Source organism: Diceros bicornis, chromosome 3 (genome assembly GCF_020826845.1).
Source record: "Diceros bicornis minor isolate mBicDic1 chromosome 3, mDicBic1.mat.cur, whole genome shotgun sequence".
NCBI classification, from domain to species: domain Eukaryota; kingdom Metazoa; phylum Chordata; class Mammalia; order Perissodactyla; family Rhinocerotidae; genus Diceros; species Diceros bicornis.
In genome coordinates this window covers 18,373,053-18,396,166 of record NC_080742.1, presented here as the reverse complement: position 1 = coordinate 18,396,166, position 23,114 = coordinate 18,373,053, and the positions used below count along the sequence as shown (strand labels likewise).

Below are 23,114 nucleotides of genomic sequence, written 5' to 3'. Positions count from 1 at the left end.
CTGGGCCAGTGGTACCACCGCTGCCAACGGCATCCTCTGTCAGTCAGTGGTACGTAGTGAGGCTCAGGAACTAGGTTAGCACGCTGCACGGTGCTCAGTGTCTCAAATCCCCCATCCAAAGATCTGTCCTCTAGTCTCTTGTTTAAATGATCTTCCAATGTCTTTTGTTCTTGTCTCCTCTCATAATTGCTTCTCAAGATTCTTCTGAAATGTTTTTTCTAACTTCTTAATGGTTTCTTCCACATGAAAAAATCCTATACTTTACTGTCATTTTATGTACAGAATATCAGAGACTATATTTTAAGATCATGTGTTAGTAATTTTAGGGATCTAGCTACTTAAAAAAGAAAAAAATAGGAAAATATGTATCTATTTTATCTAATTCCATAAATCTTTCTTATAACTAATGAATCAAACTTGGTAATACTAACAGTAATAATTATTAGAATTTATTGAATACTTTGTCACTCGTTTCAAATATTTACATGTATTAATTCAATTGATTTCCATAGGAACTCTCAGCAGAAGGTGTTATTTTTACAAATGAGGAAATTAAGGCACAGAGAAGTTAAGTAACTTGCTCAATGTCACAGAAAGTTTGGTGCCACAGCCTTGCTTCATAATTACTATGCTACTCCCGTGGTATTTTCAGATTATTAGCTAGATATAAAACTACTTGAAAGATATTATGGCAGACATTCTGAACTGGTGTGCCCAGAAAACAGCTTAAATTGTGGCTTCTCTATCTTCACATATGTGATATGGCCCAAGTCCTCACAGAATATAGTTCATGGCCTCCTATAAAAATTCTTATAATTTTCAATTTTGGTTTAAGTCAAATCACAGCCCTATCAGAGTTTCTAGAAATGTATTTGTGATTAAATGACTAAAAATTTAGAAACAGTTCATCATTGAAACAGTAATCCCTGAAAGCAGACTCTTTTGTAGAGTTTGTCACCCTCTTAAGATCATAATCTAAAGAACAAAGAAATTCGGAAACATTTGAATGGAAAAGTCTTAAATTGTGCAAAAGAGCATTTCGACTGGAAAGAAAATTGAATCTGTGATAATGGTTATTGATTTTTTTATTGTCATGGTGCATTCATCGTCTTCAAAGTTCGGCTATACAGGCACATATTTAATGTAAAAGAAGTTAAGTGAACATGAGTCATTGATCATTGAGATACAGAAAATCTAAAAATTCAGAACATCTGAAAATTCTTATTGTTCCTTTTAATATATACATAGGCATACTGTCATTTAAACAACATTACCTTCTGAATGAGAGGTAATGGGAAAAAGTAGATTTGTTTTCAAATCATTTATAGAAATGTATATTAAACTAGTTAGAATTATGTTGAGGAAGTAAGGTAAATATTTAGAGTAGGAAATAACAGTCCTAAAATGATGAACATTTCGAGTCCAACAACTGAGAACGTATTGAGTCCAAAACATTAAGAGAGGCTAGGAAGACATTCACACTGTCATCCCTTTTGTTTTTTTGTTCAGTCTGCTCACTTACTATATGTTTTTGGTTGCTCTATTTTAACGAGTTTTGAGCTGATGACAGCCAGTAATAAAATGGAGTTGAGATTCTTACAAAATGTCAATAGTTTTGTAATCAAATAGTATTACTATAAACTTTAACATTGCATTTATTGATTCATTTATGTTTTACTTCACCATAGAGGCAATAAATAAAAATATCCACTAACATATCTCTATTTTTAAATTAATTTATTATTGTAGGAGGAAAATATATCTTGACTTCTTTGGTAAATACTTCTGTAAGATAATTTTCATGCAAATAATAGACTCATAGAACCAAGATACTGTATTTTCACTTGTGCTGTTCACTGTTTCAGAGCTTCGAGAAACCAAGACCTCTGAATACTTCAGCCTGTCCCACCATCCTTTAGACTACAGGATATTATTAATGGATGAAGATCAGGACCGGATATATGTGGGCAGCAAAGATCACATTCTTTCCTTGAATATTAACAATATAAGTCAAGAACCTTTGAGTGTAAGTTTATCATTTTCATGATGGCAGTGTTGACCTCCTAGGTGCCTGTTTCTTCAAAAAATTCATAGACAATGAAAAAATTACGTATTTCATTAGAACAATAGAAAATACTGGCCACATGTTAATAAACAGTTGGAAGTTAGCACCTATTTCACGGGCTGAAAATATCATCAATTCAATACTCCCTGTCTGGTTTCATAGTTTTTAACAATCTAAAACCTGAAGCTAAATGAGAAAATACTTCCTGCGTATACACGGATAGAAAGGGAAAAAGAGAAGCATGCAGTATAGCATAAAAAAAGACAGATTAAAGGAAGACCTCCCGTGTCATCTGTGTGTAATCCAAGAAGGCATTGAAAGGAACACAATTATTAAATGTACTGTTCTTTGAACAATATGGCCCGTATTTATCATTCTATTTCACAACAAGAAAATAAATCATGCTTCATTGGAGTAAAGAAATAAAAATGGATTAATTATAAACTTATTACAGCAAGGAGACTGCTGAATTTATTGTTTTAACAATGAGCAATAGGCTGACAATTAAAAAAATAATCATCACCTCCAGACCTGACCCAAGGCTGCAGTGACTTAGAAAGCCAGCACAGTATTTCAGAGACGGAGTCTCTTAGATTTTATCCAAGTTATTTTAGCTGTCGAAGTACCTCGGGGCCCGTTTTAAGTAAATCTGCCAGCCTGGATGTGTAGTTTACCAAAAATGATATTAAACCAAGATAACAAAATAAGTGTAAATTCATTGTGATATAAGCAGTTGGGAAAAGCATACTATAAATCAAAAGGAGGAAGGTATACGTTATACTGCGCACATTAATGATGACCTTATTTTAATATTATACCATTAGTAAATGGGCACATATTATTGAAAGGCTTTTGTTAAAGGAAAAATTGATGGAGAAAAAAACATAATTTTTAGAATAAAATAGTAAAATCATTATATGAGTTTATAAAATGAAAGAAGAATTTTGGAATATAAATATAGAAATACCTTAAAGAAATCTGTTATCATAAAGTAAATGAAGAAGAGCATTGAGCTGTCATATATACAAGTGAGATTGTACAACCTTTATTTTCCTTTCTGAACAGGTTTTCTGGCCAGCATCTACAATCAAAGTCGAAGAATGCAAAATGGCTGGCAAAGATCCAACAGTGAGTGCTTAAAAAAACCCCAAAACTTAAATATTTGGTCTTTGAATCCATGTACTGTGAGTGCAGCCAAGAGTAAGACAAAGGGTGTTGGTGTTTTAAATCCTTTGCTGGACACACGGTAAAAAATGGAAATGCAAAGAGACTGGACCTCTCAAACACTACGATTTAGGAATTCCTGACTGGGTGAAAATGTCCTGCTTTGCTTTCATTATTGCACCCTGACACTTTTCATGATAGATTTCAGTAATAACCCTATTCCAAGTGGATCCAACCTGCAGAATTCTCAGCAGGCTGCTGAAATAATGATAATGCAAGTGTCTGGAGCAGTTCCCAGATACCACATGGGCTTTTCCAAAGAAAGATTCTCAGCAAAAGGGTGGTGGTTAGCCGGCACATTCCAGAGGCATAAATCACCAGTGATGACTGGTATCTTGGTTAATTAAAAATAACCACAGAAGCAAAAATCAAGGCAGATATAAATATTAATAAACGTTCAGTGTGCCACACTTGTACAAATTGTCTTCCTTTAGGTGGGATTCTGTATAGTCAAGGAGTAAATCTATATTGATTTCTACAAACAACTTGCTGAAACTGACACATTAAATTATTCTTGAATATTATAAAAGAAATACATGGAGCAGATCTTTAATGCACACAAGTCATTTAATGTTTACAAGGAAGGATATATGTCATTTCACCTTCTTGTCTCAAATCATGAGAAATAACATAATGGAACCAAGTATCAGAATCACCCACTCTTATGCAAGTAATTTGGTAAAGAAGTTTCTTTATTCATTCACTCATTCTTTCAATCATTCACTCTACAAATATTGATTAAGCACCTATTAATTGCTTAATCAGGTTAATTGCTAGAGACATAATTTGTGCCAAAATAGACACAGTTTTGGCTCTCATCAATTTTATTATCTTGTTGGAGAAGGCAACATTAATCAAATGAGCATGGAAATACATGCTAATGCAGGTATGAGACTGCAGTATGGTGACTGAGTAGAAAAACTAGTAAATGTACACAGATATACACACAATCAGGTCGGAGGTCATACAGCCTCAACAAGTGTCAAAAATGTTCACCAAGCACTTATCATTGTAAGTGTAGAGGTAAGAAATGCTGATTTCAGGAGTGAAGGCTGTGCACTGAGCCTTGGGAGTGTGTTTCTGAGATTCATCAGGTTTGTTCAAACAAGGAAAAGACCAATCTTTGTGGAAGAAGTGTGGAAATGAAACTTTTTATCTTCATTGACTCTTAGTCCCAGATATAAGGTTCTGAAAATGTCTGACTCAAGTCAGGGCCACAGAAGACTCTGGAGTGTATCATCTCCTGGTCTCATTGACAAGAGAGCTCCCCAGGTGTGACTCAGATCTGGGTGTCACGTTTTCAGTTTCATAATTCACCTTATAAGATCAATTTTAAAGTGGGCAAAAGGAGCCTGCAGGAGCATATTTGCTACCCATGGGATCTGTTGGACCACAATCTAGAGGGAAAAACCTAGAATAATGTGGAAGAAACATTCAAAAGAGTACATTACGGTTGCCTTCTAGGGAACCAAGAAAATATAATGTCTTGGAGAAGAAGGCTTTTTTTGTACCCTGAAGCTATTATTTCAATAATTGTGCATAAATTAAACTACAGTCATGTGCTACATAACAACCTTTCAGTCAAAGATGGACCACATATACAATGGTGGTCTCATAAGATTAGTACCATGTAGCCTAGGTGTATAGTAGGCTGTACCATCTGGGTTTGTGTAAATACACTCTATGATTGCACAACAACGAAATTGCCTAACAGCGCATTTCTCAGAACATATCCCCATCATTAAGTGACACATGACTGTGTTCTCTTTCATTCTCTAATGTAGAGATTTTTCCCATTAGTGTGTATCTGATCACATCTTGCCTTTTGCCGCAATGATATCCTGTGGCTATAATCAATGGATTTAATTGTCCTTTGTTCAGAAAGATTTTCATTTCCCATTCCTACAAACTGCCACAGGCAGAATATGTGGGATTTAAATACCTTTGCACATTCTCTTTCCAAAAATTCCTGTTGGTTTTCTGAAGAATCTTAGCCAAGTCATTTGATTTCCTTCTCCCTTTGGTAAAATAGAAATGCTCTGTCACTTGCTTACTTATAATTAAGTCATTAGGTAAAATCTTCAATACACGCTTACATTTTCCCATAGTTTTGTCGTGCTGTAATATCATTGATGGATATCTTTAAATTCTGCTATACAGCCAATTAGTATACGTAACAGAAGTAACTGGTGGAGGGTTCTGTTCTACTACAGCAAACATCAGTGGGTCCTGGGAAATAATCAAACTAAGTCTTTCAAATACATATTCTGTCTATGCAAGAGAAGAGGATGTCTGACAAATCCACCTTATTTCATCATGTGAGATATTTACAGAGAAGTGTCTTTTAATCAGGCCACAGGAAAAAGGCCAGTGGTAGAAAAATGATGCTAAATAGGTCTTTAGAAGTTCTACAGAACAAGACATTTTTATTACACTTTTCAATGAAACCAAATATTTAAGAATCTCTTAACTCTGTTGGAATAAATATCATCTAATTACTTAATACTTCATTTAAGAAAATGCGGTAATTAAATATTTGAATTTGCACAAATCAGTTAGTTATTGTGAAGAAGCTAGAGGTAAATAAGATGGAGTCCCTACCTTTAAGAGTCTTTACAATATGCTAGAGATGATGAGAGATATATGCAATAATGATCCAATAACAGTAGCCAACATTTAATGGAATAGGCCAGGCGCTGTTAAGTGCTTTATTTTAATCCACGTGAGAGTGCTACAAGATGGACATTGTTGTCATCATCCACATTTTTAAGATAAAGAAACCGAGTCCCTAGAGAGTGAGGGACTTACCCAAAGCTGCACTGCCGGCAGGTGGAAGGCCACTGTCTGACTCAGGCTCAGATGGCTCTGAATCCTGCACCCTTAGCAGATAAAACATGCCACCTCTCTAGGAAGAATGTGGTAAATGCTACGGATGCACACAAAAGACAAAGAGAAGACACCTTGCAGCTGGGATATTTAGCAAAGGTTCGATAGATTTGGTGGCATTAGGTCTTATGTTAGTTAACCTTTCCCATTATTTTATTTCAATGATAACAAAATTCAAATAAGTTGCACACTTTCCTCTTTCAGCCTTTGGTATATGCTACCTGTGATTCTCTTCTTGTTCAATTATCTTCTGATCTTTTTAGCCTAGGAATTCTCTACTCATCTTTTCAAGTGACAGCACAGATGTCACTTCTCTGGAGGGTCTTCTCTCCCCACCCACAACCAGCTGGCTACCCCACCCCGTGTGCGTACCTGAAACACTCTAGCACTTACTTCACTGCATTTTTAACCATGACTCTCCCCTCACTGATTGGAAATACCAGGTAGTAAGTGTCGTTATCCCCAGTGCCCAGATGTGTATGTAGGCACTTCATAAAATTTAAATGAGATCTGAAAAAAATGGAGATGGAAGCAAGCAAGCATGAGAATCTCTTCCAAGTGATGGTCTGATGTTGGGGTAGGACACTGTGGATGATGAATTTATTAATGCCTTTGGATTAATAATGTTTGTAGTAAATTCAGTATGTGCATATTTTAGAAGTCCATTTTGGTTAAATTAAAATTTTTTGTTTTTAAATATTATATTAATCATCTTCTAAGCACAACTAGTGACAAAATCCGTACTGCTGTAACAATTGAAAGAAAAAATAAAACAGCATCAAGCATCCATTACTCCTTTAGATTTTTTTTTGCTTATATCAGATTTTCAAGTTATAAGAAACACTTAATTATTCTAACATAATTCAATGCAATTTAAAAATTGATCCCAGGTAATAATTTATCATAATGCTATAACAAACTAATGTATATAAAGAAAATAAATTATCGTGGTGGGAATATAGCTAATTTTCTGCCTGAGCTAAAGAGAGGGTAACCCACCTCCCATTTCCCTTTCTGCCCCTATGTATTCACATTCCTACATGCTCCATTTATTTCTAAATGTTAATATTTTATTCATACTCTAAATAAATTGAGCTTAAACAATAGCACATGCTGTCCAATGAGACAGGGCATAATGAATGTGCTAAGTAAATACTGTAAGAGGTGGTTGAAAAATTAAGCAGGATTACGTATATTTAGACATATATGCATTACATGCACACAATGTCAAACTTGATTTATTAATTGTAGAATATCAGTTTCCCTATTTCTTTGACCAGAGAATTCTAAACTACTGGAAAATATATTTTCTTTAGGAATACATTTATCAAAATACCTTGGTTTATTCCCCAGACCAAAGAAGTGTAGGCCAAGAAGAAAAAATAAGAGGTATTTTTTTTTTTTCGTTGTATAGTAGACCATGAGGAGTCAATATTTTTAAAGCCCTATTCACCTGTGCTTCTGGATATATTTTAAAAATATCTATTTTTAAATTATATAACTAAGACATATTCAATACAGAAATCTTTGAAGGCTTAGAAAATCAGATATAAAACAATAGAAAATAATTTTTTATTAGCTCTTTGACCCTGGAGATTTAACCTATCTGTGCCTCAGTTTTCTAATCTGTATAATGGACATACTCATACTACCTCTTTTTGTTGTTGTTAGTGCCATTGAGTCAATTCTCACTCCTAGAGACCCTGTGGACAGCAGAGTGGAACCCCACCCAGTCTTTTTTGTGCATCCTCTCACCTCCTGGCCCTGTATTAGACAATGCTCCATTGCTATTCATAGAGTTTTCATGGCCAATTTTTTCAGAAGTGGGTGACCAGGTCCTTCTTCCTAGTCTTTCTAGTCTGAAAACTCCACTGAAACCTGTCCACACGGGTCACCCTGCTGGTATTTGACATACTGGTGGCATAGCTTTCAGTATCACAGCAACACGCAACTGCCACATTATGACAACCGACAGATGGATGGGTGGTGTGGTTCCCTGACCAGGAAATCAACCAAGGCCTCAATGGTGAGAACGCCAGATCTTAACCACTAGATTACCAGGACTGGTTAGTACCTATCTTATTGTGTTAAGAGGATTAATGAGTTAATATTTGCAAAGAGCTTAGAACAGTACATAGCACACAGCAAATGCTATATTTCCACTAAGTAAATTACACTACCCAAACATAATAACTTAAAAATTTGAGACATATTCTTCCAGAATTTTATTATATGAATATATAGGTATATAAATAAAATAGTATTATATTCTGCCTAATGGTATTATATTCTGCCTAATGTTAACAGCCTGATTTTTCATTTAGAATTGTACCAGGAAATAGTTTTGAAAGAGAATTAATGAAAAGAAAGCATCCATGGTGTGAACTTCACTGAAGTCTGATTCCCCAAACCTTTCATGGATACCTGCTATGGTCAGCACCTGTACTAAGCTCTGTGCAGGACAAATGCCCTGTCCACTTCACGGGGTTTGTACTGACAATTGGAACCGAAAATGCCTGTGAAAGAATCTGGTATCTGACACTCTGTGTACTTATTATGTGCCAGACACTATTCCAAGCGCTTTATTAGTCTATTGCTCACAACAAATATTATCATCACCATTTACAGATAAAAAATTGAAGCACAGAGAGGCAAAGTAAATGTATCTCAAGTTCAAACAGCTGGTAAAAGATAAAGCCAGAGTTTGAATCCAGATCATCTGGCTCTAAGATTTGTATGCTTCAGTCCACTCTCCACTGCCCATCTGAAGACTGTGGCATATTGGCAGACCAACTCTAATTGCCTCTCCGGTTCCATCACATAGTAGCCTCTATCCCCTCTAGGCACTATTTCCCAAGTACACCCTGCACCATCATGCCTCTTGTTTTTGTTCATACTCTGTTTTCTGTTGGAATATTCTTTTCTTATGTTTCTGCCTGTCAAAATCTCTAGCTTATTCCGCAAGTTTCAGCTCAAATGACAACCCCTGTCAAATCTTTACACCCAGTTCAGCATTACTCATTCTCTCTTCTTTCTTTCTATTGGCAGTTTTGAAAAGTAGAACCCTCTTATAGCATCTACCACAGCCTGGAGTATTATGCCCTCCTTTCTCTGACAGCAGGAGTTGAGCCTGTTCATTCCAGTGTTGCTGGCACCATGCACAGTGCTTGCACAGAATGCTTTCAGTCAATATTTACTGGATGGAATTGACACGATTGCAAGGGTCTAGGTCAGATATAATGTGGACGTAAACTAAGGCAGCACAATGGAGATGGAAAGGACCTAGAAAATGATTTTGAATAATTAACTCAACTGACTTCTTTTTCTTTTGTATTTTTCTCTGTGGGGAGGTTTGGAGGGGCACACTGTGGGAATCTGTCTCTTGGCTAATCAGCTCCTTCCTATGGAAAAGCTGGATGGTGGAGGGTGGCCATGGCTCAGGATCCAGCTCAGTTACTTATTAAACCTAGAGCACTTCGTTTTACCTCTTTAGGACTCATTTTCCTCATCACTAAAATGCGACTAATGCTTTAATTGGAACATTGCTGTGAGGATTAAAAACAATTAACACAAAGGATTAAGAGCTCTGTAAACATGAGTAACTGTTATAAAAACTTCCCTCTGACAACTGTGGATTCCTCACCCCATGACAGATTATAAAGTGGTTAAAAGGACAAGATTCAATGTGAGACACATCTGTGTTTGAAAATCTACTTTATCCATTTCTAGCTATATGACCTCGGGCAAGTTAACTAAGAAAGCTCTAAGCTTTGTTTTTCTAAATGGAGTTGAGTTGTTATAAAAAATTGAATGAGTGTAAAGAGCCTAAGTGGCACATAGTGTGCTCTGTAACTGTGATCTATAAAGGTAAAAAATCAAACCTCCTAGGAAGTAAAAGAAGTTAAATGTATAAAGTGATTATTCCAATGTCAAGCATATATAAATTCTCAACAAATATTAGCTATGTTTAGCATAAAATATATATATGTAGATATATACATGAAACAAATGTAATCTGTATTTGAAATATAAAAGACATATTAGTGACTTCTTTTCCTTTTACGAATACCAATAATTCATGACAGTAAACTATCTACAAAACTTAAGACAAGACAGATGTAACCTATTATTAGTAGAATTCTATTGAATTCATGTCTCATGGGAAAATATGATATACAGAATCCCAGAATGATTAAACTTGAATGTGAAAAAATAAACACAAGCCTCACTGTTCACAGACAGCCTTAACATAGACATATTACGTACACAGCATACTTCATCTGTGCTTTTCCTTCAGAGAAACACATTGTCACCTGCAGTTATGTAGTCAATTTTCAGGTACCTCTATAAACAGGTGTCAAGATACAGTGACACTATATATTTAACAAAAATCCTTAATGTCTTAAAATGAAAATAAAGTGTATAGTCTGGTCTGTAAGGATTAATGTCTTTGACAGCAGTGTTAATGATTGATTATTTGATAATAAAAATCCATAATACAAACATATGGATTGTAATCAATCCTTGAGTGATGAACATGATATAATCTATGCAGAAATAGAAGTATAATGATGTACACCTGAAATTTATACAATGTTATAAACCAATGTTACCACAATAAAAATTGAAAAAAAAGGTAAATAAAATAAAAGATTGACAATAAAAAAAAGAAATATATGTATAAAATTACTACATATGAAAATAAGCGTATATTTACTGGCAACTAACAATGAATATAAAGGGAGAAAATGGTGAGAAAATATAAAATAATATTGACTTTAAATTTAACTTCTCGTTTAGCAAACTTTCTTTTTTACTTTTCTAATAATGTAAACAATAAATATGCATTATAAAAAAATTAGTAAAATATATGAAGAGAAAAAAAATTATATGCTGTCTGATCACCCTTGGGGAAGCTACTGTTGCCTTTTGATATCTTTCTGTATAAAAAAAAATTTTCTTTAGTTTATAACATTGTTTTTAATCTTCTTTGTGAGAAAAATGACTTTGTGAAGGAAACAACAGTCAATCTCAGGCTTAGTTAATTTGTGGTCAGTAAAGGACAAACAACATGCTTTATTCCATTGGTTTATTTCAGGAGGAAGGTAGTCCAACTTAGATAATAAGTAAAATGATATGCCTCTCTCATTTCAATATTGTATATACTGTGTAAGTTTTTATGTTCTGAAACTTTATGAACTTACTCTTTACCTGAAAAGTTTAGAAATTGAAAAGTAAACCAAATTGTTTCCTCAAATTTTCCTCAAAACCGTATATACACACAAGTTCTATAAACATGTTTCAAATGAAATTGTGCTTATACGGAGTCCATATTTTCATTAGTACACAATGGCAGACACTACGGACCTTTACAAGAGGTGAATAAAACGAATCTTAAACAAAATGCCAGCATTGTTGCTTTCTATGAAAAATGATGCAATTGTTATCTCTCTACCCCTGATTCCCTAAAATTCTTTCCTCTCCCTGAAATCTCCTTTCTCACCTGCTCCCAGTCCAACCATTGGAAAGCTTGTCGTTTATTCACTCAATGAAATGCAAAATAATTATTGTAATTATAAACTGACTGTGACCTTACAGAAGTACATAAACATGGTCCGCACGAAACGCAGATCTCTGAGACTGAATTAATCACTGCGTGTTCTGCATCTGCTGGGCTCACTCAGTAAATTCATAAAGTTTCAGAACATAAAAACTTACACAGTATATACAATATTGAAATGAGGGAGGCATATCATTTTACTCATTATCTAAGTTGGACTACCTTCCTCTTGAAATAAACTAATGGAATAAACCATGTTGTTCTCTCATTATCTCCTAACAACAATAAAAACGTTACAGCAGAAAGGAAAATGTATAGCAAAGTATCACAGTAATACTTAGAAACAGCAATAAAAGCCGTTGGGTTACTGACCGCTCGTTTACCTCTTGTTTCAGCACGGCTGTGGGAACTTCGTCCGTGTGATTCAGGCCTTCAACCGCACGCATTTGTATGTTTGTGGGAGTGGTGCCTTCAGCCCAGTCTGTACTTATTTGAACAGAGGGAGGAGATCAGAGGTAAGTGTAACAATTTTTTATTCTTAGTTTTGGTCTCAGTGTCAAAGATTTCTTAAAACTCTATTTTAGAGTAAAAACTTGAAAATATCATTAATAGCCATAAAAAAGTTTTAAGCCCTTTAAACATAAAATATATTACATTTGATTCCTGTTTGCCAAGTTACTTACTGTATAGCCTTTTGCCTTTAATTAAATATATACATATATATTTCTGAATGGAAAAGCTGCAAAATATAAGGGAAAGAAAAACAGTATAATTTCATAATTACTTAGACTGTAAGGTATTGATAAAATTTGCTCTGTTATAGAAATATTGTAGTATAAACTCACTTTCTGAAATCTATTTTAAGTAATCTCTTATTTATCTTTCAAATTTGGTAAAGTTTTATGAGATACACACCTGTAAGAGATGTATAAAGCAGGATGCCAAGTGCCTTTGCTGAAAAGAACTTTATATAATTAATAAATCATACTTTCATTTTAGAGCAACATCGGTCTATGCTAGGCTATTCTAGCCTCGTTCTTTCATTGGTTAAAATGATTTGGGGTTCTGTGAACAAAAGCATTTGCTAAAGAGTAAATATATAGCCAATGTATAGTCAAATAAGGCTGGTTGAACCTCACCTGTGGTATTTAAGACTGTGTTTATCCCAGTTCACAGTTATTGACTACAGAAACTATGCATTAGACCAAAAGAGCTTTTCCTCATTCTTTTCGTCAAACAGGTTGTTTTACTTAATCTAAGTATTTTAAAAACTGAAATTTTTCAAATTATCTTGCTTCGGTTTCATTATGCAACTTAAATCTAGAAAGACCAGTTCTTAAATAGTGTCGTAATTCAATTTTAGAGATTAGAATTGTAAAAAAGATTAATATGACTACTGGTCTATCTTATTAAGTTTATTTTTCTTTAACAAGGATTAATCTACTTTAGAACTAATATAAGTAAACAATGATTCTTTCTATATTCCTTTATTATTAAATTTTTTTCAGACATAGTTTAGACATATATATCTTTTGGTGAATAAAAAGTCGTTTAAAAATAACTGAGTAATTATAATTTGACCCCAAATTGAAGCATTTCCAAGTGGTTCAAGATGATATGAAATATTAAAATTCTTAAAGAAAAGTAAAGCTGTGCTTCTTGGTAAAGTACAGTTGGCTGCATTGAGCTTGTCATTAGAACCACATGCCTGTGATCAATTGATTAAATAAACCACTACCCCAGATGTCTGCAATCTGTCAGACACTCTGCTGAAGGCTATGCAGTCACTGTATAGGCCAACAATAGCATAGTAATTTTCAGAGCACGGATTTCAAATAAAACGGTTTTCCCATGTACAAATTGCCCACTGTGAACTTCAAGGCTTAATTGGAAAGTCGGCCCCAAAAATAGTCTTGTTTGAAAAACCAGCATGGAATAAATTTTAATCACTTTACTAAGTATTAACTACTTTAGTCTCACTTAAAAAGATATGTTTCAAAAAGGAAACATTTTCATTAGTTAATCTCTTTAAATAATATGTGAACATCTTAAGAGCCAATTTAAGTATGAAAAGGGTTATGAATTTTAAGCTTTATATGTTTTCCTTAATAAAGTCAAAGGGTTTCACCATAACACCATTTTTATATATCTATAATATATAAATAATAATGTAAGTATAGAATGCACAGTTTTATCAAATATCTAATGTATTTATTTTCTTTAGTTTAGATAAAAGATCCCCTAGCATAAAATGATGCAGAAAGTTGTATTTTGAGAGAATTCTCCTTCTTACTTACCACTAACATTGTATTTTGTAATGACCAGCGGTAGTACTTGTGCTGACACCCTGTGTTAGTGCTGACATATGGCATTTTTCATGTATTTGAAACCGGTTTGAAAGTGAACCAGGTTAGGGTGGCACACTCATTAATTATTCAGCTTTATTTCTGAGACACTATCCACCACCTTTTGTCCACCTGTCAAATAGCAATTCATTGGCTCTCAGAGAATATTTTATGAGCCTACTCTACGTTTGGAACATCATACACTTTCATTACACCCTATGACTCTTGCATTATTTTGTGAGACTGATTCAGAGCTTTCCTAGAGCGTTTCAACAGTGCCCATCCAAAGAGCCTACAGTCCTTGCCACATCAATTCTTGATGACAGTTATTCTCTTCTATCCACTATCTTCACTCTCTGTCTTCTGTTCCTGGAAAAAGGTAAAGCAACACAAGTAAATAATGACTTAAAATAATGAATAAAACATTAACAAAAAGCAATTATGGTTAATTTTGCTGCACATTCTTGGAATATTACCACATCTCATCTCTGGTCAATTTTATCAGATGTCTCCGTAACATCAGTTCCAACAATTGCATACCATTTAAGCCCCTGACCCTGCCACTCATCAAGCAGATAACCTTACCTTTGGCTGACCCTGAATATCACAGATGACCAAGAATATCACAGGCATCCAAATTATTCCCTGTGCTTTTTGAAGCAAATTCATCACCAAACTTTTCTGTTTATGCATCTCTTTGTAACTTTCTTCTTGTCAGAAGAAAAACTGTGCATTTTCCTAATCAGTAAAGTTCTTTGATCAATAACCTTCATCATTCTGTTTTATATCTCCATTCCTTTTCCCCTGCATTTACTTATTTCTCCTGTTTAATAATAGGATCATATTTCCTTTCCTTAAAATTATTATCTTGGATCTGTGACTTCTTTCAACCCTTCTCCTTTCTTTCTCTTTTACTGCACCACAAAATTTCTCAGACTAGTAGGCTATATTTTCAGCTTTTATATTCCTGTTTTCCGTATCTTTATTAAACCATTCTAACCTGACTTGCATTCCCACTCATTAACTAAACTATTTCCTAATGCCAAGATTCCTCAATGACCAAATCGACTCCCCTAATCAGCATCCTTTCTCCTAGACCAATCTATAACATGTTGGTCATGCCCTCTATTTTTCAATGCCTTCATTGACATCTATAATCATGAGACATTTTGCTATGCCTTCTTCCTAATTTTTCATTACTTGTGCTCTTTCTGGTTCTATTATTTTCTCTCATTGATTCAATCCACAAATGTGTATTTATTTAATGAGAATAATGGCAGAAACGAAATCATGTCAGAACTTGTAAGCTACCTTTAAGATATTGGTCTTGCTCCTGTGCCAAAGGAGAAGCAACTGGAATGATCTTAAACAGAAAATGGCATGAACAGAATTGAGTTGTTACTGTGTATTATGTTACAAAAGATTTAGGGTGGGGAGGAGTTGGGAGGGCTGTGGTGAGATCAGCTAGCAAGTTGATATAGTAGGCAAAGAAAGAGATTATTATACTCAGGTGGTGGCAATGAAGACAGAGAAATAGGCACCAAATGTAGAATAGAATAAAATAGGTGATACTGATGGCTTTTGCTATGGAAAAGGAAATATATAAAAATATAGATGTAGACATTTATTGTTTGTTTGCTTTTGTTTGTTATTTTTGGCCTTTTTAATTATATATTTGCCATGAACTGAAACGAGAAACAATGAAGAGAACCATGTTTGAAGTTAATATTATGAGCCTGGGTTTGCTTCTGTTGAGTCTGAGATGTAGAATATAAAGTAAAAATATCAAGTAGACAGTTGAATAAAAGTTGACCATATAAATCTTTGAGTCATTATTTTATAACAGTAACTGAAGCCCAAGCAAAGTGTGGATTTAATCATGCAGAGAGAGTATAGTTGAAAAGAGAAGAGTGACTATGGTTGAGACTTGAGGATCTCCTAAGTTTAGTGGCCAGATGGAGGAAAAGGGATCTTAAAACAAGACTAAAAAGAAACAAGAGAAGTAGCAGAAAAAAACAAGAATGTTTTGGTTCTGAGAATAAAAATAAATCATTTAAAAAATATAGAAGTGGGCAACAATCTTGGATACCATTCAGAATCCAAGTAAGATGAGGTCTAAAAAATAAGCACTGAATTGTGTAGCATTATTGTCATTAAGTCTTATCAAAAAGGGCTTCAATAGAACAATTGAGATTAGATGCCCAATTGAAATGTATTGAGAAGAAAGTAAGAAGTCAGGAAATGGTGATTAAGAAATGTGATTCTCTTGGGCCGGCCGGGTTGCGTAGTGGTTAAGTTCCTGTACTCCACTTCAGCGGCCCAAGGTTTGCAGGTTTGGGTCCTGGGCACGGACTTCTGCACTGCTTATCAAGCCATGCTGTGGCAGGCGTCCCACATATAATGTAGAAGAAGATGGGCACAGATGTTAGCCCAGGGCCAATCTTCCTCAGCAAAAAGAGGAGGATTGGCAACAGATGTTAGCTCAGGGCTAGTCTTCCTCACCAAAAAAAAAAAAGAAAGAAAGAAAGAAAGAAAGAAATGTGATTCTCAAGGAGAGTTATGTGTAAGAGCTGAAGGCGTGGTTCAAATGATGATGTAAAGGATCCAGTTAATAAGATCAAAGAAAGAGAAGAGATAATGGAAAGTATAAGTTGCCTAAGAAGACTGGATAAGGTGAGATCCAAAGCATTAGTGGAAAGATTGGCCTCAAAGTGAGAGAAATAGTTCCACTCATGTACTAGTGGATGTATTAGTGTATATATATTTATGTGTTTGGTAGTGAGAAGTTGAGGATGTCTCATTTAAGGACTTCACTTTCTCAGCAACATGGTTGTCAATCATGTGAGCTGAGAATAAGTCAGAAGATGTGACTACAGTGGCAATGGTTTGAAATTATTAATGGAAGAAGCAGTTGACAAGTTTCCTTGAAAGGTTGCTGAGCAGTATAGAGGGTCCATTTTGAGTTGGTGATCACAAATATGTACTAGGTTGAATTTACTTTGTTGGATCACCTTCTGCAAAATATTTAAAAGGTTGGAGGCAAGTATGGAGAATGTGGATAGACCTGTCCTTCCAGGCTGTGGATGAAGTAAAAAAAAATCATGGATTCAAGGAACTTAATAGTTTTGCAAAAAAAAAAAATTAAATTAAAAAGCATGGAATCTAAACTTGTTAATAAAAACGTCAAGAAGAGAGAAAGCTGATGAACTGGAAAAAGATACAGAGAGTTCTTAGGAGATGAGTTTGAAGAATTGTTGCCAGGTGCTTGAATTAGTGATTATTCCGGTGGACCACATCCCTTCCTCGTGATGACAAGATCTAGACTATGTGTGAGTATAAGGATGCTGGCCAATGGAGAAGTTGGTCAATGGAGAGCAAGTGGTATCTAGAAATCTTGTCAATTCCTGCAGTTCCCTGTAGATTTTAGTTCAAATCTATGTATGTCTATGACTAAGAATCACAACCAGCCTTACTATATTTTATTGTTTTTCCTCATGTTTATCATTTATTTATTTATTTTTGTCAATATATAAATGATGACCTTTTGGAAAGCAGATGTAGCTAGAAGTCAGGAGACTAAATTTTAGTTTTGCTTTTGTCATTATTTAGCTAGGTGATCTTGAGCAAGTCATATTTTCCTCATCTGTAGAGTTAATTTGTTGAAGAGGATCATGTTGTAGAACATTTCCAAGCTAGAGGACTGTTACTCTTTTTAACCTCTGTGATTCTCTCTTGCCTCAGGGATGTTCTGCCAATACATCAAACCCAATATAAGAAAAATGAACTATATTTATTTTCTTTGAGGAGTCAAAACTTCAGAATCATCTTTGTTTTCTTCATCTTCCTGAACTACCTCCAACTTGTAATTGATTGCCAGCTCTGTTGATTTCTACTTTACAAACTCTGTTGCATCTTTACTGCTCTTACCATGACCTCTGAGATCCTGGCATGTTGGATTATTATTGCCTAATTCCTGGACTATTGCAATTGAAAAATCTATTTTCTTGAATCCAGTGTCTGTTTTTATAATTGCCATTCTCAGTCTTCTTAAAGCACAAGGAAAGGTCCAGTCTTTCTTTTCCATACTCAAAAATGTTGAGCCTGCATTTCTCTCAGGATAATTTTGAAAAGCCTTAGCTTGATAATTAAGGTCCTCCATCATTGAATGCAACCTAGAAAAGTGATCATTTCTTTCTTGGAATGTTGCTAGTAGCTTTTACTAACTTTATATAAGAAAAAGATAAATGTACCAACAAAATGTTCCCTCTTAGTGAGGCTACACTGATCATTATATTTCAAATTGAATCCATTGCTCCCAATCCCTGGGCTTCCCTAGTCCCATTCCCTGCTTTATTTTACTCCTAAGCACTGAGGACCATCTAACAAACTTTATGTTTTACCTATTTATTCTCTTTACAGTCTATATTTATGTATTTGTATTCTCCATCATTAGATTATAAATTACTTGAGGGTAAAGATTTTTGTCTGTTTTGTTTACTGTATCCCCAATGTTTTGTCAGTGCCTGGCATGTAGTATAGCTCAATACTCAAAAAAAGCTCCATAAATTTTTGTTAAATAAATAAATGATGAGTAAATGAAATATTTTTATCTAAATTATAAATTATTTTGTTGAATCTATTATAACATTGTGTAACAAAATTAAATGATAACATAAAATTTTATATTTGAAAAATGTCTTGAATATTTTGGAAATATTGTAATCCTTATACACATTGTTCCTCTGGGGACAATTTTCTTCTTTTGGCGAATGTCTAACATATCTAGTTCAGGTTTACAATGGTCCTTGATTTCCAAGTGATTTTTGCTGACGTCGATTTGAGGAGAACTTGTTGGATCAGCTTTATGGGGAGTGTAATAGGATGAGAACTCGACCTGCTGAGGTTAGCTTGTAATTTACAGATGGATTCTTCATACAGGCCAAGAAAGTCTTAGTATAGTAAATTGGGAAGGTGTAAACAACCAAGTAGAAAGCATATTATTTATGATGATGTTTTGTTTTACTAAAGAACAATTGGCTAACTAAATGTAACGTTATTTATTGTTACTACATTTTCAATTTTATTTATAATAAAGGACCAAGTTTTCATGATTGACTCCAAGTGTGAATCTGGAAAAGGACGCTGCTCTTTCAACCCCAATGTGAACACAGTGTCTGTTATGATCAGTAAGTGGAAAATAAAAGAGGGAGGGGGAAATATAAAATATAAAAAAAGAAATTAAAGAAAATAAATTCATGACACTGACACGGTACACGCATTTTTGATAGTTGCATGGGTGATAGTACATGAATAAAATAATAGGAAGAAAGTTGTGAGATGATAAATAGAAATTTTAATTCCTCATTTCCATTTTAATTCCTCATGATTAAATGATAAGCATGTATTTTTTCATCTAATATGACAGTGTTGTCATTTCTAGAGCAAGTCAACCATTTACAAAAAAAAGTGTGCTAGGGGCCGGCCTGGTGGCATAGTGGTTAAGTTCGTGTGCTCTGCTTCAGTGGCCCAGGGTTCGCAGGTTCAGATCCTGGGAGTGTGTACACTGCTCATCAAGCCATGCTGTGGCAGCATCCCATATACAAAATAGAGGAAGACTGGCACAGATGTTAGCTCAGCGACAATCTTCCTCAAGTAAAAAGAGGAAGATTGGCAATGGATGTTAGCTGAGGACCAATCTTCCTCACAGACACACACACAAAGTGGGTATATACATATATTGATATGTTATAAAGTAATTTTCAATGTTTTCTGTAGTTGTTTTTCTAATATTAAGTATACCCACTTTTTGTCATGTTTTAGTAATCTTTTACAAATGATTAAAAATAGTGTTTCTTTCAAATGAAAGAATAACAAAGTACATGTGTTAGCCAATTACATCCTCTGTGGATTGTCTAGAAGTTGCAATACTAAAAAAGGAGTGGTGGTAAAGTCACTTTTTCATTTTCTCATTTTCCATAAAATATATCAGTTAAGAAGCAGGCCCAATTGCTTGCTGCTACACACATTGACACTTTAATGTCTTTGATTCTCAATCACTGAACGCCTTTCTATAACTCACTTAAAAGACATTCTCTTCTGGTTAATTAAGACACTTCTAGAACACATTTGAGTTAACGTGAGTTGACTGTGGGGACACATCTTGACTTTCAGTATGTCAGATATATAGTAGATGCTTTTCCCTCTTTGCTTTCTCTGTGTATTGCCAGTGGTAAAATTGTATCTTTTGACAACAGAACAGATGGAAAAATAATTATTGTGTTCAAAACACTTTGCTTTGATTCACTTAAAGGGGCAACTCATCTTTCTTTCTCATGTCTGGAAACTAAATTCAGACAGGTACATCCAGCATTGACTAAAATGTGAGCTTAGAAGTTATCCGGTGATTTCCATATGGTCATTCAGATTGGGCAAGGAGGAGATGAAAGAGTATCATTAGGACAGAAAATTAGAAAGCTTCGAAACTACAAGATATCCGATTATGTCTGATGCAGGGCCTTTTCAGATAAGTTTCTAAATATTATTTAATAGAAGCAGTGTCTTGGAAGGTCTTTTCTTCATTAGTAAGGAAATTTTATTCACCTTTAGAAACTGTATGATGTATATAATACTAGTTAAATATGTAGAGTTTTCACTTATTTCAAGTTAAATGCTGTGGAAATAGACTTCAAAGATCTGTTAACACCAATACTGGAGTTTATCTCATCAAATATTGTTAGACCAAAAAAGGGTTAGGACAAGGCATTATAAACTTTCCTGTTGAACTGTGATAAGTCATTTCATAGATTTGCCCTTAGAGAATTGGATTTGTTTACAAAGTTCAAGTTAGTTATTGGCTTTCATTTTTCAATTCCCATGCTCATGTTCCTATCCTAACTCTTAATATTTTGATTAACATGACAATTTATGCTACCCAAGAAAGTCATCAAACAATTAGGTTAACTTAAAAACTGAACCTAAAAAGAGCACGAAGCTTTATAAGCTTGTATTTATCATTTTATTTGTTCTGTTGATTATCCCTCTAAAATGATCTCCAGTGCTGTCTCCAGTGTTGCACAGATTTGTGCAGTCATCTCACTTTGCCATATAGTACTTTATCATTTCTGTTCAATTGCAACGCAGTAAGTAACATAGATTGGTTAAAATATCTCTCTGTTAAAGTGCCAAGAAACATTGAGAATTAGAAGAATTCCAGATTTCACAATATAGTTATGACATCTAACCCAATGTGCAAGTTTAGCGTTCTTTTGCTATTTTTAGTCATTGCTGCAGCACAAGGAAGAAGTCAGATGATATCTCTCAGACCTATCAAAAACCTTGTGTGGTTTTTGTGGTCAGTGAAAGTACAATTGAAAAGCAAAACATTTTTGGATTAAAGTTAAAAGGCACAAGTTTATCTCTACGTAAACCCTACAAAGAAATTCTGAAAAAAAATTTCCTACTCTCAAACAAAATTCTTTCCAAGTGTCATTAATTAAATATTTTTATACAAAATGAGCAGAAACTTTATTATTCCTAACTTGCTATTAAAATTACTGAGAATTTAAGACATGAAGTGAAGCCAATTAGACATGAAGACTTTTGTGATGTTTGACATAACTAATAAAGTGGTATGCAATATGATAACAATCAGCCCTCTCCACCATACACCATCCTCTGAGTATCCTTTTTTCTTTCCTTCCTGGAAACAGATATGATCATTGATAGCTGTGCTAATCAATCTATCGAATAGTAGGAATTTAAAACCCACTGTTTTGGGGAGTAATCAGGTATAATAAAAATGTGAAATGATTAATTACAAAGTTATCTCAATTTAACAACCCTTGTGTCTACAGAATACTTGTGTAGATGCTTCACAAGTGTTTACAGAATTTTAAAGAAGCTAAATTGTTCAAAATGCTTTCATGCACATTTTGTTATCTCCCTGTAATCTGTTCCCTTGGGCTTTAGACCCCTCATAGGCAGCAGAACTGGGTGTCACAGTGCCCACCATACCTACTTGCTAACTGGTAGGGGTTCAGTTCATGACCTGGTGAGCACATATTGAAAACATTTCATTCTCCATTCTATCCTGGGCCAACTAGTATTGTTTATTACTAAACAGTGAGCTTAGAGTGCCTCAAAATGTTCTGGTCCTGCCAAAATGACCACAATCTGAAGGTAGCCAAGGGAGTAACTCTAGAATGTCAGTCAAAGAACCAGCTGCATGGTGGTTCAGTGGGTCAGACCTGATAAATTTTATTCTTTTTAAAATAGATTATTTAACTACTGTACTCCAGGGTCACACATACTAATTCAATGCTTACTCTCCTTACTATGATAAAAGTTAATATGGATCTTAACAAATAAGCTAAATGTCTAATGTTGTGTATATACAGATTAAAATATCTGATTTTGCCATTACTAATGGTAATTTAACTTGATTTAATTTAAAAGTATCCTTTCTTTCTTGCCTCTACATTCTATTTTTTAAGGCTTAATACGTTAAGCCATACGTGGCTTATTAACATAATATTACATTAAAGTAATGTTATTATGTTATGTATTGCAATTGAAAAGTAGCACTTTGATTACCTTATAGAAACCTTCTAGCAATAAAAATCAAAATATGTACTTTAAACAATGAAATTATTTTATCATGAATAGTATTTTGATAATTTTTTTTTTTGAGGAAGATTAGCCCTGAGCTAACATCTGTTGCCAATCCTCGTGTTTTTTTGCTGAGGAACATTCGTCCTGGGCTAACATCTGTACCCATCCTTCTCTACTTTATATGGGACGCTGCCACAGCATGGGCAGCAACAAGTGGTGTGTCGGTCCACACCCGGGATCTGAACCCATGAACCCTGGGCCACAGAAGTAGAACGCTTGAACTTAACCACTACGCCACTGGGCCGGCCTCAGTATTTTGACAATTTTAATATGGCTGCTATATCATGAAATAATAATTATTATTATTATTATTTTCAATTCATTTAGTAAAACCATAGAATTTTTAATATGTGATGATAACTTT

General features: G+C 34.4%; 1 protein-coding gene across 4 annotated transcripts in view; it reads left to right on the top strand.

The window, feature by feature from the left end:
* The window catches only part of SEMA3C (semaphorin 3C), a 296,048-nt gene that overhangs the window by 210,146 nt on the left and 62,788 nt on the right, over nucleotides 1-23,114 (top strand). For all 4 annotated transcript variants that reach the window (XM_058524375.1, XM_058524356.1, XM_058524365.1 and 1 more), the window contains 4 exons: nucleotides 1,866-2,026; nucleotides 3,131-3,193; nucleotides 12,131-12,250; nucleotides 19,176-19,266. In XM_058524375.1, the coding sequence (XP_058380358.1) occupies nucleotides 1,866-2,026; nucleotides 3,131-3,193; nucleotides 12,131-12,250; nucleotides 19,176-19,266 (435 nt within the window). The remainder of the gene's footprint in view (nucleotides 1-1,865; nucleotides 2,027-3,130; nucleotides 3,194-12,130; nucleotides 12,251-19,175; nucleotides 19,267-23,114) is intronic.